The sequence below is a fragment of the Lacerta agilis genome, chromosome 6 (genome assembly GCF_009819535.1).
Source record: "Lacerta agilis isolate rLacAgi1 chromosome 6, rLacAgi1.pri, whole genome shotgun sequence".
Classification (NCBI taxonomy): Eukaryota; Metazoa; Chordata; class Lepidosauria; order Squamata; family Lacertidae; genus Lacerta; species Lacerta agilis.
The window spans coordinates 94,452,757-94,469,772 of record NC_046317.1 but is presented as its reverse complement, the minus strand read 5'-3'; the positions used below and the strand labels follow the sequence as shown (position 1 = coordinate 94,469,772).

The 17,016-nt window shown below is 46.2% G+C and overlaps 1 protein-coding gene across 1 annotated transcript; it reads right to left on the bottom strand.

Moving 5' to 3' along the window:
• Nucleotides 1-547: 547 nt before the first annotated feature.
• Nucleotides 548-9,754, bottom strand: LOC117049278 (troponin C, skeletal muscle-like). Its single transcript, XM_033154016.1, has 5 exons — nt 9,671-9,754; nt 2,150-2,231; nt 1,934-2,054; nt 694-830; nt 548-579 (listed from the first exon to the last, which is right to left on the bottom strand). The coding sequence occupies exons 1-5, from the start codon at nt 9,752-9,754 to the stop codon at nt 548-550; spliced, it is 456 nt and encodes a 151-aa protein (XP_033009907.1).
• Between the last annotated feature and the right edge of the window lie 7,262 nt (nt 9,755-17,016).

Sequence of the window (17,016 nt, the reverse complement as noted above, 5' to 3'; positions counted from 1 at the left end):
AAATTCAGATACGCAAAACTCCCAGCAAATTGGCCCCCTTGAAGTTGCTGGACTCCATCTCCCCTCATTGCCAGGAGCCAGCCTGGCCCAAAGGTCGGGGCTCATGAAAACAGGATTGTAGAGTTTGAAAGGGACCCCAAGGGCCATCTAGCCCAACCCCCGCAAAGTGGGGTGGTGGTGTTGGGATTTGTGGTCCACCCACACCCAGAGGCCCCCGCCATCTGCTCCCCTCAACCTCCCCCCCCCATCACCCCTCCCAGAGTCTGGGTCAGGTCCCCACTGCAGACGACGCTCAGCTCCAGTCCTTTGCTCTTTATTGACGTGTTGAGTGCTATAAATAGAGCGTCACAGGCTTGGGGGTCAGTGGGCACCCCCAAAGCGGAGCCGAAATGAGTCTCTGAGCTGTGTTGGAGCAGCAGGCTGGAACAGGGCTGGAGGGGTGGGGGCAGCTCAAAAGGCGAGGCTTGGTGGCTGGAGCAGAGGCAAGAGGGGGCCGGCTTGGCGGGTGGCAGTGGCCCTCAACTTTGCAGGAATGTATTGAGTCGCTTTACTGCAATTCCTTCCTCACCTTCAGGAGCTCTGTAGGGGGAGACGGAAGACGGGTCAGTCCTGAAGCAGGATGGGGCCAAGGAGCACTGACTCCACACACCACAGTCAGCACACCCCCCACCCTCTCCTGCCTGACCCACTCACCGTCAAAGTCGATCCGGCCATCATTGTTTTTGTCGAAGTCCTTCATGAGCTCCTCAATCTCGTCTTCAGTGACAGACTCTCCAGATGACCGTAAAAACTCAGCCAGCTCCTCTGTGTCCAGGAAGCCATCGGCATTCCTGTTTTTGGGTCAGGGGGAGGAGAAGTGTTGTGGGAGGCAGCACTGAGCTCCTGATTTAAACCCATCACTGCAGTCTGATCAGAGCCAGGTCTGGGCACCCCAGTTTAAGAAGGCTGGAGGGGGTGGAGTTGACCCTGACCTGCACCTTTCACAGTTGCTAAGGAGGGCCACACTTCACTCAGCCAAGTCTTCTGCCTTTGCAGGGGCACCTCCTGTGCCTGGCATTTGCTCCTCTTTCCTCAAAAGCTGCCAGTGTTTGCCGGGAGGTGAAAAAGAAAACAGGACAGAATTACCCTCCCAGGAACAGAAGAGGCAGCTTCTGTGACAACTGCAGATCACTCTCCATTGGGGCTGTGGATGGGAATGCCAGCTGAAGACAGAGCAGGTGGGGAAATCTCCCCTCTACGGTGCTCCAGCTTGGATGGTTGGCGGTGGAGGAGGTAATATTCTCCTTTGTCTAAATGCAGGCGGGGACAACAAAGGGTGGCCCACCCCTTCCTGGTTTGCAATCCTGACCAGGGGAACTCTCCCAGTCTGATCCACGTCAACAGACCCAGAGTCCCACAGACAGAACTTCTTTACTGACTGCATCTGTAGTCCACCTTTCTCCTCCAAGGAGCTCCAGGTGGCCTACGTTGATCTCCTGCTCTTCATCCCCACAACCACCCTGTGAGGTAGGTCAGGCTGAGAGGCAGTGACAGGCCCCAGGGAGCTTCACAGCAGAGTTGGGGGAGGATTTGAACCCTGGTCTCTCGGGTCCTCATCCAACACTCTAACCACTATACCACACCACATTTGTTTTGACAATAAGGGTCGTTTGACGGTGGAGCGGACTCTCCTTCGCTGGAGGCTTTTGTCCAGAGGTCGGGTGGCCACCTGCCAGGGATGCCTTAGCTGCGATTCCTGCGCTGCAGGGGGTTAGACTAGAGGACCTTTGGGGGATCCCTTCCAGTTCTATAGTTCTGTGACTCAATGCCAGTGCAGCTGCCATAAGGAGCTTTGAATGGGGGTGATCTGAGCATTGCCCCAGCTGTTCAGCCTTTTAAAAAGCCCTTCTCCAGGCAGGAGGGGTTTCTGCTGCCCCCCCCATCTCGGCCTCACCTGTCAAAGATGCGGAAGCACTCGGCCAGCTCCTCCTCGCTTGCTAACTCGTCGCTGAAGAACACGGCCAGCTCGTCCTCGCTTTCTCCATAGGCATCCTCGAAGTCGAAGGATCTGCTGCCTGCAGGGAGGGTCCCGGGGACAAGGGTGAGGGTTGCCCCCTCCAGCTCCCTCTCAGCCTCCCTTCACCCCCCCTCAGATGCAGTCCCTCCTCACCATCCACGTCCACCTCCTCTATGAACACGTCCAGCTCCTCTTTGGTGGGTGTCTGGCCCAGCACCCTGATGATGATGATAAACTTTTATTTATATCCCGCCCTCCCCAGCCGAAGTCGGGCTCAGGGCGGCTAACATCAGATATATAACACTGGTATAAAATCAAACAATAATTAAATTACCTCCTAAAAACAGGTCAAAATCAAATTAAAGTCTAATTAGATGGCTTTCCGCAGGGTTAGGGTTGGGAACAGTAATTGCTCATTACCATCATCAAGACTACCAGCTAGACCGGAACAGGACGACGACGACGTTGATTTATTGGGAGCAGCAGCACCGATACCTGACAAAGAGTAAAGATGGCGTTAAGACTCTTGACGTGGAACGTAAGAGGCCTTAAATCAAAGGCCAAGAGGAACCGGGTAAACCATATACTGATCAAACAGAATCTGGATGTAATTTGTCTACAAGAGACTCATGTAATGAGAACACACAGAAGAGTACTACAGAATAAAAAAATAGGACAAGATTTTATCTCATCAGACAAAGTAAAAAAGAGAGGAGTGGTGATATATACAAAGGAAAGGTACAATCCAAAATTACTTTTTAAAGACAATGAAGGAAGATATGTGGCAATAGAAATGAATGTGCAAGGAGAAAAATTTCTAATTCTGGGAATCTACGCACCAAATGATGCTAAAGTGGAATTCTATAAAAGAATCCACGATATTTTATTGGACTATTTGGACTACAAAATTATCTGTATGGGAGATCTGAATGGTGTGGTCTCCACATTAATGGATAGGTCACAAAGAACCAAGTTTTCGAATGAAGGAAGATTACCAAAATCCTTTTTTGAGATGACAGATAACTTGGACTTAATGGATTCATGGAGACTGCGCAATCCTCTGGAAAGGGAGGCAACTTTCTTTTCAGAGGCGGTGTCAGCATGGAGTAGGTTCGACTATATTTGGATTACAAAGGATTTGGTACCAAGAATCACTAAGGTACAGATAGATCCAAAAACTTTTTTTTTTTAACAGAATTTATTGACATTTTCATAATATAACACAAACCCAACCCCACACCTACAAATACCAAAACAAATACAAATACACATAATGTCAGGATTCTTCTTCTTATCTATATACCTTACAAAAAAAAAATTCTAGTTCTGAATCTTGACGCTTGACTTCCCCCGCCTATACACCTTCGGTTTTAAATCAATATACTATTTCCTTAACAACTTTTCTCTATAAAAAATTTAACTTTACTTAAAAAGAAAAAACACAATTGTCTTAATCTTTGCATTATAACCTAAATCTTAACCAAATATTCTTATAGCTAAACTTATTTCTTCTATCCTTTATCATGCTGCTTTTAACTTAAAATTCAATATCTCCTTACTTATTTAAAATAAACTTGTAATTAACAGACTTCACACTCCGATTTCGGATACCATGGCAGACCATTCAGATTATACATTTATTACTTCAACCCACTCCCCTTCTGTCCATTGTCTTTTTCTGTCTTTCACCAGAACCGGATCTCCAATTATCTTCTTCTGGATGTCCACAGATCCAGGCTGCATTCACAACAAACCTTGCATCGAGCTTCAGGATATTCATCCCCTCCATTCTGGGTTTCTCCATTTCTTTGTGCCATACTTCTTCTTCTTGTAGAAATCTTAATTCTATGTCCCTTGCCTCCGAGCTGCCACCTCGGAGTCTGGATATTGTAAATTTTCCCGTTCCAGGGCTGCCACCCCCAGAAACCGGCCCCCCTTCCATTCGGAGTTGCCCAGCCATCTCAGACCATCCTTCAAGCACCTCTCCCAGCTCTTTGCAAAAGTTTGTTTCCATTGTGTAGAACTTTTGAAAAGCCTCTTCTGTGGAAAATAAGTTCTTTCCATTTACAATTCCACTCAAGACTTGTAGTTTTCGATTAAGCAGTTCCAGTTGAAAGACAGTGAGCATTTCCTCCTCCTCCAAATCAAAGTTCAATATCAGCGCGAGCGCAAAGTCCAGCATCTTGGGGGGAAGGGTGGGTATCAAGTTTCAATTCCTGTCTCTTCCTTCCTTTGTTTCAGTTTTTTCCCACGAAAGTCCAAGTCGCCGCCATTTCTCCGATGCCGGAGTATAAAGACCAAAACTTCAAATGGAGATATTTTTTCCCCAGTTAACCCCCGAAGGGAAATCTCAACAGTCTCAGTTTTCAATTTCCAGATACTTTCTGTCAATTAGTGTAGCAGCAGTCACTTAAAGAGTTAATTCCTTTCATCTGCCGAAGGGAGGGAGGCGGGCTGCCTTTCTTCTTTCCCCCAGATCGTTCCAGAAATACAAAGAGTCAATCAATTACTCACCGCCTCTGGGTTCTTTTCACTCACTAAAGACAGGTAGAACTTAGACGCTCATCACAGGCTTTGTCGCCGCATTTACATCCCGGTTGGGGCATGTCCCCTATAGCCCGGCTCCGTCGCCCCTTCACCCCCACTCCCCCTTTACAGGGGGAGCGGGGGAAGGGTTCGGAGCCACAACGGGCACAGCCGGGGAGCCCAGGGAGCGGGACGCTCTTCCCGCACCCCAACCGGAGCCCCGCTTTGCGGTAGCGGGGCTCCTAACCCCCAGGATGGACTGGGTGCTTCGCAGCCGAAGCAACCCACGACCACCCGCAATGGCGTCAGCCGCCGGAAGTCGATAGATCCAGAAACTTGTTCGGATCATAACTCAGTTCAATTGGAATTAAAATTAACTTTGCAAGGCTCATTCAGATGGAAGATGAATGATTCGCTTCTAAGAAATGAAAAAAATATTGAAAAGGCCCAAAGAACCCTAAAAGACTATTTTGAAATTAATTTGAAAATGAATTTGGAAAAGAGGGTGATTTGGGACACAAGCAAAGTGGTAATGAGAGGTTTTCTGATTCAGCAAAATGCAATTAGAAGGAAAGAGCAAAATGAGAAGAAAGAAAAATGTTTGGCAAAGATTAAGGAAAAGGAGGAAAAATTGAGATGCAAACCAAAAGATCAACAGATACAAAAAGAAATCAAAGTGTTACAAGTACAGTTTTCAAATTTGATAAACCAGGAAATAGAGTGGAAAATTAAATGGCTGAGACAGAGAACCTTTGAATCGGCAAATAAGTGTGGGAAGCTATTGTCTTGGCAACTGAAGAAGCGTCAGAAACAGAACACTATTACAAGTCTAATGGATGATGGAAAAAGCATTGAAGATCCTAAGGACATTAGGAAATGTTTCCAGAAATTTTATAAGCAATTATATAAGAGAGAAAAACAGGACAGTGATTTGATCCAACAGTTTTTGGAGAAAAATGGAATGCGTAAGATACCAGAGGAGAAAAAAACTATGCTCAATCTCCCTATTACAAAGCAAGAGATAGAAGAAGCAATTAAAGTTATGCAATTGGATAAGGCTCCAGGACCGGATGGCTTAACAGCGAAATACTATAAAGTTTTAAAAGACTGGATGATTCAACCAATGATGGAAGTATGCATTGAAATATTACAGGGGAGGAGGGCACCAGAGTCTTGGAAGTACCAAAGCCGGATACAGAAAAAAACACAAGTCAAAAATTACCGACCAATCTCCTTATTGAATGTGGATTATAGAATATTTGCAAATATTTTGGCCAAGAGACTGAAGGGCGTGTTGAAGGAGTACATTCACAATGATCAAGCAGGTTTTTTGCCGGAGAGGCACCTGAATGGAAATATAAGGAATATAGTGGATGTGCTAGAAAGATTGGAAAAGAGAAGCAACACAAGAGCCATTTTGATGTTTGTTGACGCGGAGAAGGCCTTTGACAACATTTCTTGGAACTTTATGAAACAAAACTTTTATAAAATGGAGATGGGAGGTAATTTTATGAACGGAATAAGTGCAATATATCAAAAGCAAAAAGCAAAAATTATTGTTAACAATGTGGTTTCAGAGGAAATAAGAATTGAGAAGGGAACAAGACAGGGGTGCCCTCTATCCCCATTACTTTTCATTTCGGTCCTGGAAGTCCTACTACCGTATATACGTGAGTATAAGCCGACGCAAATATAAGCCGAGGCACCTAATTTGACCACAAAAAACTGGGAAAACTTATTGACTTTAGCATAAGCCGAGGGTGGGAAATGCAGCAGCTACTGGTAAATTTCAAAAATAAAAATAAATAAAATTACGTTAATTGAGGCATCAGTAGGTTAAATGTTTTTGAATATTTATTTCTAAGAAAAACAGTAAGCAAAAACTTTAGCTCAATCAGCAACCAAGCTACGGTAAATCACAAGAGTTAAAATCCTTCAAAACTGGATTCCTCCTCCTCATCTGTATCCCCAAACAGAGCTTCAGGGGCTCACACTTGGCACCCCAAATATCAGAACATCAGCAGGACTGGGGCCCAAAAGCCCCTCTCTCCTTCTGCACTTCCTTCCAGCAACTGAGATTCAGCAGCATCGCTGGGGAGACAAGAGTTCAGCCCTCACAACTGAAGCTGAGCAGAGCCTCTCCTCCTCCCTGCACTGGTCCCAGCCTTGCCTCCTGGGGCAAGGAGTTCCATAGGCTTGACTCTGCACCACAGGAATAAGCGCTTTCTTTTATTTGCCCCCTCCCTTCTTCCAATAGTTAGGCTTTCCTTTTTATTTCTTTGGTGTATTTTATGTCCAATATTTCCATCCCCCTACAACCTCTATCAATAAATGGGACTGATTCCTGAATCTGAGGGGGTTTATTTTCAGGCCCTTTTCTTCCCTCCCCAAAGACCCCTCCCTTCCCAAACAGCCAAGCGGTGAATGGATCCAAAGGAAGATAAGAGTTGCAGAGCTCCTGTGACCTTGCATCCTCCTGGGCTTTGCAGAGAGGAGGGGGGCAAGAGGCTCTGTTCCTTGACTTGGGGGTCCTCCATGCACCCTCCCCTTCATCCCAGGGACCCCCCTCTTCTTCCCAATGGACCCTTTGCAAGATGAGCAGAGACTCACTGGATTCAGGAGGCGCCAGGGATGCAGCACATGCAGAAGAGAGAGACAAAGGCCCCCTCCTCCTTTTGTAGGTGGGCTTGGTATTTCCTGACCTCTCTAGGAATCCCACTCAATCCTTTTTAACCCTTGGCAAGCCAGTGCCCCCAGCTCCCTCCCCCGCTGTGCTGCGGAGCGCTGCACAATGCTTTCCCCTCTGTCAGTTGTGGGGGGGGGGGGAGAGAAGTGGAGAGAAGCTCTTTCCTGCAAAAGGCACAGGAGGGGGAACGGAGAAGACGCTTCTCAGGTCCCCTGTGCCTTTCCCGGTGGCGTGGGGGGGAGAGGGAAGCAGATAGAAGCTCTTTCTCTCCGCTTTTCCTTCCCCACCGCCCGCCTCACTTGAGCATAAACCGAAGGCGGTTTTTTCAGCCCAAAAATGGGCTGAAAAAGTTGGTTTATGCTCAAGTATATACGGTAAATATGATTAGGCAAAATGAAGACATTAAAGGAATAAGAGTGGGAGAAAGAGAATATAAAGTGAGAGCGTTTGCGGATGACTTGGTTTTAACCCTACAGGATCCAGAAAACAGTGCAGTGTGTGCACTGGAAACAATTCAACATTTTGGGCAGGTCGCAGGTTTCAAGCTAAATAAGACTAAAACCAAAGTTTTAACCAAAAATATGAGTAAAGAAGAGAGCACAAGACTGGAATTACAAACAGGGCTTAGCTTTGTGAAGAAAGTAAAATACTTGGGTGTTAATATGACTGAAAATAATTTAAACCTATATAGAGACAACTATGAGAAAGTGTGGAATGAGATAAAGAGAGATTTAGAAATGTGGACTAGATTGAAATTGTCATTATTAGGTAGAATTTCTGCGATAAAGATGAATGTTTTGCCAAAAATGTTATTCTTGTTTCAGTCGTTGCTAATTATAGATAAGATGGAGTGTTTTAAAAGATGGCAGAAAGATCTAACGAAATTTATCTGGCAGGGAAAGAAACCCAGGATTAAATACAAAATTTTAATAGATGTTATTGGGGTGGCATACACAAGATGAGTTGGTGAAATCGGCAATGATTGACTGGGCAAAAGACTTAGGGCACATTATGATGGAGGATTGGGAGAGACTGTGGAATCAAAATATTAAATTCACGGCGTGCAGCTTACTAAGGGAGAACTTTATGAAGATGATTTACAGGTGGTATTTGACCCCTGTTAAATTGGCAAAAATGCATCATGGTTTAAGTAATAAGTGTTGGAGATGTAAGCAATCTGAAGGAACTTTTTTTCATATGTGGTGGGTGTGCTCTAAAGTGAAGGACTTTTGGGAAAAGGTTTATAATGAATTGAAAAAAATTCTTAGATATACCTTTAAGAAAAAGCCTGAAGCCTTTTTGTTAGGCATTCTAGGTAAAGACATTTTGAAATGTGATAGAAATTTAGTGTTGTATGCCACAACAGCAGCAAGAGTTGTAATAGCAAGGAACTGGAAATTGGAAGAGCTACCTACTATTGAACAATGGCAGATGAAGATGTTGGAGTATATGGAGCCGGCAGAGATGACCGGGAGAATCCGTAATCAGAGAGACGACGCGGTGGAGAAAGAATGGGGAAAATTTAAATTGTATCTAAAAAAGTATTGTAATATTTAAAATTAAATTTTTGTTTGTAAAAGAAGGATAGGCTGTCAAATGTACAATTCGAAGTAAATAATGAGAATTCTAGGAAATTATAGATTATAGAAATAGATTTGGAATTTGTTCTAGATATAAATAGTTTTAGATTTAAATTGTTTTAATTTAAAGATTGAATAGTATTTATAAAATATGTGAGAAACTTAAATTTGGAAGTTACGTAAAATATTCTTAAGGGACGCAAATAAGGGGAAATAGGAGGAAGTCCGTAAAAGATGATAAGAAAATGGAGATTTTTAGTATGATGATGCATTTTTTGTGGTTATTTTTGGATGTTTTTGTATTTTGTTTTTTGTTTTTCTTTGTTGAGTGTGTATTTGTTGTTGGTTTTTTTTGGAAAATACAATAAATATTATTTGAAAAAAAAGGTAATTGCTCATTATGATGGTGCCCTACTCCTTGGCGCTGATGTCTTCACTACCATCAGCATCAAACAACAACAACAACAACAACAACAATTTATTACTTATACCCCGCCCATCTGGCTGGGTTTCCCCAGCCACTCTGGGCGGCTTCCAACAGGAGATTAAAAATACATTAAAACATCAGTCATTAAAAAACTTCCCTAAACAGGGCTGCCTTCAGATGTCTTCTAAACATCAGATAGCTGTTTATTCCTTTGACATCTGATGGGAGGGCAGTCCACAGGGCAGGAGCCACCACCAAGAAGGCCCTCTGCCTGGTTCCCTGTAACTTGGCTTCTTGCAGGGAGGGAACCACCAGAAGGCCCTCGGCACTGGACTTCAGTGTCCGGGCTGAACGATGGAGGTGGAGACGTTCCACTTTGTTCTCAACTTGACCACCAGATCTCTCGAATGGGAAGCCTCTGAGCAGGACCTGGGAGCCACACTGACTGTCCTTACTTGTGCTCCCAGAAACTGGTATTTAGAGGCATTTACGGCCTCGGACGCTGGGGGCAGAGCCGAGCCATCGTGCCTAGGAGCCATTGATAGCCTTCTCCTCGCCCGTGAATTTGCCCATTCCACTTTTAAAGGTTGGTGGCCATCAGTTCCTCCTGTGGCAGTGAGTTCCATGGATCAAATATGCATTGAGTGAAGGAGTATTATCCACCCTGAATGGAGCCTCTGTGTAGTCTTCCCAGAGGACTCTGAGCAGTGTGAGTTTCTCTTCAAGCTTCATGTTTAAGCACCCTGGATCTCATTCTCCTCCCTACTAGGAAATTTGATGCTCCTCTGCCAACCTGCAGGGCAGCCACATGGCACCATTAGAAAAGCAAGGATTTTGCATGCACTCTCCCAAGCCCACAGCAAAGCAAGAAAACCCGTTGTTTTAATAATACAAAAGGAGACCCCTCTTTTCTGCTCTGCCCCCCCCCCCCCCGAGCTGAAGAGGGTGGTGGATGCACAACATTCTTCCATTATATTTTGCTAGAATATGGAAGCCCCACGCTCCCCCAAATACTTTCAAAGCATCTTTATTCTGAGGTTGATAGTGCAGGATCTGGGCATCGGTGCAGGATCTGGGCATCTGCTCCAAAGGGTTTGACATCGTCTGCTATGCCTGAATGTGGGCTGGGACTTGGTTTCTTCTAATTTGGAAGCTGCATTGGATTTCAGCACCTAAGCACCCCCTAACCCAAGCTCTGCCACCTTCAGCCTTTCAAAGGCTGCATGAACCATCGCTTGGCTTCCTGAACCTTCCCTTTCCCCCACAAGACATGGCATGCAGGCACTTGGATGCAGGCTCCTTCGGAAGTAAGAGAGTGCTGGAGTCGGCTTCTCTCTTCCAGGAGGCTAAAGCCCATCAGATACTGTCCTTCAGAGGTCCTACCACCACCAACTGCAGCACCCTCCACCTCCCTCTGCTCAGAGATGAGGTGAGGTTTTCAGGGGCTAGTTTGGTTTTCGCTGGAGCCCTGAGGTCCACTGGCTGAAGCCAGGTGCACAGCAGCCGCACAGGGCAGGGGTGTCTACTTAGAATCCCATCCGTGAAGAAGGCAGGGAATAAATACCCTAAACTGACTGCCCGACTCCATGCCTTCCTGATTCTTTGCCCCTCCAAGCAATCCCCAAACTTACATAGCATGGATGGCAGCAGAGCCCAGAGGATGAGCCAGGGACCCATCACAAAGAAGAAGGAGAACCTGGTGGACGTCATGCTGGGAGGGGGCTCTGAATGGTGCTCAAGGCTCTGATTGGCAGCCATATATCCTCTTCCCTCTCCCCCGCCTCTCCTGGGTTGGGCTGGGACAGAAGCCAAGCAGATTTGAGTGTGTGGGTGCAGCTGGATCCTGGTCCAGATAATTTCCCCGTGACAATCAATCAAAAATAACACAAGAATCACCTGCTGGATCTAGCCAATTGCCATCCACTCCAGCATCCTCTTAGTGTCCGAACCCAAAGAGTACTCATTAATGGTTTCTCGTCATCCTGGAAAAAATGGCAAGCTGCAGGGTTCTGTCCTGTGCTCCTTGTTGTTTAATGTCTTTATAAATGACTTGGATGAGGATGCTCATCAAATTTGACTTGGAGGTGATGCTCATCAAATTTGCAGATGACACCAAACTCGAAGGGGTAGCTAATGCCACAGAAGACAGAATCAGAATTCAATATTACCTTAACAGATTGGAGAACTGGGTGCAAGCTAACAAAATGGATTTCAACAGGCAGGAAGGACCAGATGCACAAATAGAAGATGGGGGACACCTGACTTACGGGCAGTGCACATGAAAAGGATCCCGGGGTCTTGGTGGACCACAAGCTACAGTTAGAACTGGATATAGAATAATTGATGTGTTCAAAATTGGGAAAGGAGTACGACAAGGCTGTATATTGTCCCCCTGCTTATTTAAATTATGTGCAGAATTCATCATGCGAAAGGCTGGACTGGATGAATCCCAAGCCGGAATTAAGATTGCCGGAAGAAATATCAACAACCTCAGATATGCTGATGAGACAACCTTGATGGCAGAAAGTGAGGAGGAATTAAAGAAACTTTTAATGAGGGTGAAAGAGGAGAGCGCAAAATATGGTCTCAAACTCAACAACAGCAAAAAACACCCTAAGATCATGGCCACTGGTCCTATCACCTCCTGGCAAATAGAAGGGGAAGAAATGGAGGCAGTGAGATATTTTTACTTTCTTGGGATCCATGATCACTGCAGATGGTGACAGCAGTCATGAAATTAAAAGACGCCTGCTTCTTGGGAGAAAAGCAATGACAAACCTAGACAGCATCTTAAAAAGCAAAGACATCACTTTGCCGACAAAGGTCCGTATAGTTAAAGCTATGGTTTTCCCAGTAGTAATGTATGGAAGTGAGAACCTATCCATTCTGAAGGAAATCAGCCCTGAGTGCTCATTGGAAAAGACCCTGATGTTGGGACAGTTGGAGGGCACAAGGAGAAGGGGAAGACAGAGGACGAGATGGTTGGACAGTCACCATCTTTCTTCATTGTAGATTCTGTTGCCACAAACACATCTGTCAGGGTTGTCATTTGTTTGTCACTTTTACTCCACAGAAGGGAATGATTCATCAAGCAATGAGGTCAAACGATCTCCAGTGAAGCCATTGGAACAGTCGTGCTTCAGAGCTTGGATGCATTAATTCGTAATGTTCTTTCTGTTCCAGGTTCTGCAGATAATCTACTGAGCGTCTCGTAGCTGACTGAACAGGACATTAATGTTTCCTTCAGGAAGAGGACATGCACCATCACCAAGAACAATGATTACGTTTTGCAGGCTGATTATGTGAATGGTTTATTCTTGTTGACCTATGATGATTCTGTTGCTGTTGTGCAGGATGAAACTTGTGTTGTGAATACTAACAAGGTTTTACATACAGGTTGGTTACATGACTATCTAGCAAATGGGTCTTCAAGGTGAAGACAGACCAAAATGGCAAAGTAGTAAGACTCAAAGCCAGATTGGTTGCCAGAGGTTTCTCACAGGTACCAGGAGAAGACTATCATGAGACCTCCTCACACACCATGAAATATGAGTGCATTAGACTGAGATTCACTAGTCAGAAGTCTGGAGGTCTTGAGATATTTGCTTATGCAAGTTTTGGAAGCGACACCACAGATAGCAAAAGCACTTCTGGAGTTTGCTACATGTACAACCAGAGTCTGTTTGACTGGTCGTGCAAGAAGCAAACAACAGTGTGCCTAGGTTCTTGTGAAGCTCTGTCATATTCACTTATAGATTGTGAATGGTTGTTGCAATTGTGTAAAGACATCCTGTAAAGTGTCCGATACAGGTTTATAACTTCTAAAAGTTGTAAGCAAAGCACAAAGCACTTGCAGTTGAAATTACAACGTGCTAGAGAATGTGTACAGAATGGACTCGTAACAGTGTCCTACATGCCAGGTAATGAGATTCCTGCTGATTTGTTGTCCAAGGTTGTTCCCAGGGAACAACACTGTACCTGTGTACAGAGACTGGGTTTGTACTAACACACTGCCCAATGATGTTTATAGAAAGGGGGAGGATGTTGGTTTCTATATCCTCTCACTGTGCAGTCACATAGTCACAAGACTATGTTTATACATTCCAGCACAGATTGTTGGAAACACGGGGAACGGATGTTTTGCTGTAACTGTTGTTGTTGTTGTTGTTGTTGTTGATGATGATGATGCTTTTTACTCTTTCTTAGTTAGTAATAAAAGTAGCTAGTAGTACTCTACATATCTGCCTCATTCCCCATTATTTGGACTCTGCATGATTTATGAGAACGTGCCTGGTGTCCACGGCAAGGCACGGGTGGTTAAACATTGGAGACACTGCTTTGGAAAGGGTTGCCCTTTCAGGGCTCTGCCAGCACCGGCGATCTCCGGCATTGAATGTGTTGGTCTCGTGTGGGGCACCAAGGAGAGCTTGGCTGTCTGGCTGGTTTACTGACCACCCAGCGCACCAGCAGCCACCCTATCAGACCTGTTGGAGGTGGCGGCGGGCTGGGCCTTGGAGTTCCCAAACCTATTGGTCTTGGGAGACTTCAACGTCCATGCCCATGCGGCTCCGTCCTCACAGGCTCTGGACCTAGTGACTTCCACGACAACACTAGGACTCTCCCAGTTTGTTTTGGGCCCCACTCATCAAGCAGGCCACAAGCTGGACTTGATCTTTGGTGCTGGCATAGATGTGATAATGCTTCCCTCTGTGGAAGTGCCATGGTCTGATCACTACACTCTGAAAGCCGAGATTGACTTCCTGCTCCTCCCCTGCTTCGGTGGCGAGCCTATTTGGGCTCGCCCGTGAAGGCTGATGGATCCTGATAGATTCCGTCAGGCCTTGTGGGACCCTGTTCCCCCTGGTGACTCATTAGATGACCTTGTCAAAGACTGGAACAACCGACTCTTGGTGGCCATCGATGAGATTGCACCTAAGCGCCCTCTGCGACCCCACTGAAACCGAGCCCCTTGGTTTACCGAGGAGCTACAGAAAATTAAGTGGGACCTCAGACGGCTAGAGAGAGTATGGCGACAGACTCGCGACGGAGCTTCAAGAACATCTTATAGGATGCTTATGAAAGCCTATGAGATGGCACTGAAAGCTGCTAAGAAATCTTACTTCGCAGCTACCGTTGCATCCCTAGCTCTCGCCTGGCACAGCTCTTTAGAATAATCAGATCCTTAACGTCCCTAAGGGGACAACCAAATTTAAACACACATAGCTGTGAGGCATTTGCGAGCTTTTTTGCGGAGAAAGTCCATGACCTTCCTCCCAATTTGGATACAGTAATGGACCTGAAGGCCCCTCGACTGTCTTCAGGTCCAGTGTTGGACCATTTTGATGGGATACTCTCCCCTGATGTGGACAGACTCCTCTGAGCCAGTAGGCCCACCACTTGCCTCCTCGACCTGTGCCCGTCTTGGCTGATTAGAGTGTGCCAAGACGTCGTGCTGGCCCCTCTGGTTGAAATCATCAATTTGTCCCTTGACGCGGGGACATTCCCAGAGGAGTTGAAGGAAGCAGTGGTGTGTCCACTCTTAAAGAAAACTTCATCAGATCCTTTAGATCTAGCCAATTACCGCCCAGTTTCAAATCTCCCATATCTGGGTAAGGTAACTGAGAGAGCGGTTGCTGAACAGCTTGGTAGGTTTCTGGAGGAAACATCAACTCTAGATCATAGCTGTCAACCCTCCCTGCTGTTCCCCACTGCTATATACATAGCTGTCAACCCTCCCTACTGTTTCCCAATGCTATAATAAGGGAATTTCCCACAAAAAAGGGAAAGGTTGACAGCTATGCTCTAGATCCATTTCAGTCCGACTTCCGTCCTGGTTTTGAGACCGAGACGGCTTTGGTTGCCCTAATGGATGATCTCCATAGACAACTGGATCGAGGTGGGTTGGGACTGCTGATTCTTTTAGATCTGTCAGCAGCCTTTGACATGGTCGATTATGATCTTTTGGACCACCGCCTTGCCGATGCGGGGATTCAGGGCACAGCCCAACTATGGCTGCGCTCTTTCCTCTCCGGTTGGGGACAGAGGGTGGCGCTAGGGAGGCAGATGTCTTTGCATCACTCCTTGGTGTATGGAGTGCCGCCGGGCACAATCCTCTCCCTAGTGCTCTTCAACATCTTTATGCGCCCCCTCGCCCAGATTGTCCGGAGATTTGGGCTGGGTTGTCACCAATATGCTGATGACACCCAGCTCTATCTGCTGGTGGACGGCCACTCCAACTCAGCCCCGGACACGCTGACCAGATGCTTGGAAGCTGTGGCTGGATGGCTTTGCGGGAGCCAACTGAAATTAAATCCCTTGAACACAGAGGTCCTCTGGCTGGGTTGGGATGGTATAGGGTGGGCAGACCAACTCCCTTCTCTTGCGGGGGCTCAATTAGTCCCTGCGCCTTCCATTAAGAGTTTGGGTGTAATCCTAGATGCCTCTCTTTCCATGGAGGTGCAGGTTACAGCAACAGTTAAGGCGACATTTTTCCATCTGCGCCGTATCAAGCAGTTGGTCCCCTACCTTTCCCGCCCTGACCTGACCACAGTGATCCACGCAACAGTCACCTCCAGGCTTGACTACTGTAACTCGCTCTACGCGGGGCTGCCTTTGAGAATGTCCCAGAAACTCCAGCGGGTGCAGAACGCTGCAGCGAGGCTCCTCACGGGGACCTTGCCATGGGAGCATATTCATCCAGTGCTTTACCAGCTGCACTGGCTCCCGGTGGAGTACTGGGTCAGGTTTAAGGTGCTGGTTCTGACTTTTAAAGCCCTATGTGGCTTAGGACCCTCATACTTACGGGACCGCCTCTCCTGGTATGCCCCACAGAGGATCTTAAGGTCCACAAATAACAATAGCTTAAGTGTCCTGGGCCCCAAAGAAGCCAGATTATCCTCCACAAGGGCCAGGGCTTTTTCAGTGCTGGCTCCGACCTGGTGGAATACTCTGTCCCACCAGACTAGGGACCTGCGGGACCTGACCTCCTTCCACAGGGCCTGTAAGACAGAGTTATTCCGCCTGGCCTTCAATCTAGCCTGATCCCCTATTCCTATTCCTTTTCCTCTTCCCTTTTTTTCTGAAGAAACCCTTCTGGATTCCCACATTAAAATTCCTCCCTGATGATCCCACTGATGTTTGTTTTTATGCTGTTTTTTTCGCTGTTTTTATGTTGTCTTAATCATTGTCTTATATTTGTTGTCAGCCGCCCTGAGCCCGGTTTTTGGATTGGGAAGGGCGGGGTAGACATAAAATTATATTATTATTACTATTACTACTGTTTAGGCTCCTTATTTAGACATTTATCAAAGGGCCCTTACCCAAAAGTCTGTGTGTGTCAACTTTGCACTTAAAAATCTTGCTCAAGCATTCTCTGTGTGCTAAGCTCAACTTCTGCTTATGTTGCAAATTCCTAACTGCTTTTAGCCACAATTATGTATTACTCTCATGATTCTATGTCCTCATAATCTTGAGTTCCTCCTTGCTTCTCCCTATATTTAATCAGAAAATGCTTTATTTTCTATGTGAATACGTGCATATCATTCTGGTGCACATTGGGTGAATATCTTCATGGTTGATCAGGAACTAGCTAGCCAGTCTAGTTCCTGATCAACCACCACCGGTTCAGACCCCCTGAATTCCTGTATGTCTCCTGGTCCTCTGAAGGTCAGGGAGAGGGCACTGGTGGCAGCATCTGCATGGGTGACAAAGCCCATCTAAGGGGCTGGGCTTGTTTTGCAGTCCCCCCTCTCCCCCACCCCAGTTAGGCATTTAAAAGAAACATGTTGTTGACAGGGTCCCT